Source organism: Propithecus coquereli, unplaced genomic scaffold, assembly GCF_000956105.1.
Source record: "Propithecus coquereli isolate 6110/MARCELLA unplaced genomic scaffold, Pcoq_1.0 Scaffold152, whole genome shotgun sequence".
NCBI classification, from domain to species: domain Eukaryota; kingdom Metazoa; phylum Chordata; class Mammalia; order Primates; family Indriidae; genus Propithecus; species Propithecus coquereli.
The window spans coordinates 179,877-181,387 of NW_012139636.1; the positions used below are offsets into that span (position 1 = coordinate 179,877).

A 1,511-nucleotide genomic window follows, 5' to 3' on the forward strand; every position below is an offset into this window, starting at 1 on the left:
GGCTTGGCCTGTCCAGTCCGTCACTTTTGTGTTTTTCTTCCCCTCATCTCAGGTTTCCTTAGGAAATAAAGAAAGAAGCAAAGGTGTATTCTACAAAGCACTTCAAAGTTGTCCTTGGGCAAAGGTAAGTTTAAAGACCGTGGTATTCTCAGATTCCCAAGGACCTTCCTGCCAGACCTCAATCCAGCCAGTGTCTACCTGGCCTGCCCCTGTGTCATTGGGCACGTTCGGCTCTGTGGATGCCAACACCTGTCCCCTGCAGAGTTGAACCTCATGGACGTTGGTTTCCTTTCCCTGCACTGGAGCCGGTGCTTCATGGCAGCGTTGCTGCAGGTAGCTGGTTGCCCGGCATCTGCCCAGAGTTCAGCCCAGATGCTGAAAGAGTTGGGAATCCATGTCCCAACTCTGCTTGCAGAGCCCAGGTCAGGAGACATTCAGGACATTCAAATTGATGGGGACTGCAGTGTCTGCCAACAACTGCCCCACCTCTGAAAGAAGGCCTGCCTTGGAGCTTATTCGCTCTCTGCCTTTTTGAGTTGGGTGTCCTTCGTCCACGTGCCCAGGTGCTGCCCGGGCTGGGCAGGCCCGAGTGGAGGGGATTGCGGGCTGTGGAGGTGCCAGGAGGGCAGGCTCGCCAGGAACCTGCTCTTCTCTCCTGAGCTCTTCCGCGCTCACAGGGAGCGGCTGGCTGACGAGGCGGGTCTTCCTCCCTGCCCAGGTGTTGTACATGGACGCCGTGGAGTACTTCCCCGAGGAGATGCAGGAGATCCTGGATCTGATGACCGAGAAGGAGCTCCGGGTGCGCCTGCCGCCGGAGGAGCTGGATCTCCTGCTTGAGGATTAGAGACCAGGAGGGAACGGGCCGCGTTGCCCGCCTGTCGGAGCCGGGAGAAGTAAGAGGAGGATATGTGTGTGTTAGGAGACCTCTGCTTTTGAAGCGTTCTTTCTTGGCAATTTGTGTCTGGGTTGCCAGTCTCTCCCATCTTGCACATCTTTGGGGTGTGTAAATGACACAGAAGCTATTGTTTACATATTATATATGTGAACATGTGTATATATATGTACATAGACAAAGAATCATTTCAAGTGATAATTAAACCTGTGACAGTTGAGGTGTGACTTCATTCTTGTTCTTTTTGCTCTCCTGTGCCCCGCCACAGGGAAAGTGCCCCTGGGCTGGCATCCTTGGTAGTCTTGCTAGGTCCTCTGTGCGATAGTTTGGACTTAAAGGCCAGGTTACTCAGCACAAGGACTTCTTCTCCCAGGCTGGGTAGTAGGAGAGCAGATTTTGTTCTTAGCTTCAGACCAGCACAGGGGACAGTGATGGAACATTCGTTGGCCTGGATCAGGTGTGTGGAGAGCTTCTCCTTATTCCCTAAGTCCTACTAGATGATGGCTCCCAGCAGCCAGGCTGGGAGCTTGGAAGAAACCCAGCCGCTGGGGCTGAGTCAGTCTGTTCCCTGCGGGACCTTGGTAGCCAGCGCCACCTCAGGGATGAGGCCCCCTCAGGG

General features: G+C 54.4%; 1 protein-coding gene across 1 annotated transcript in view; it reads left to right on the forward strand.

Moving 5' to 3' along the window:
* Positions 1 to 1,113, forward strand: part of NRDE2 (NRDE-2, necessary for RNA interference, domain containing) — a 77,229-nt gene extending 76,116 nt beyond the window's left edge. The window contains exons 13-14 of the mRNA XM_012640410.1: positions 53 to 124; positions 719 to 1,113. Coding sequence (XP_012495864.1) covers positions 53 to 124; positions 719 to 844 — 198 coding nt within the window. The 3' untranslated portion in view covers positions 845 to 1,113. The remainder of the gene's footprint in view (positions 1 to 52; positions 125 to 718) is intronic.
* The last annotated feature ends 398 nt before the right edge of the window (positions 1,114 to 1,511 follow it).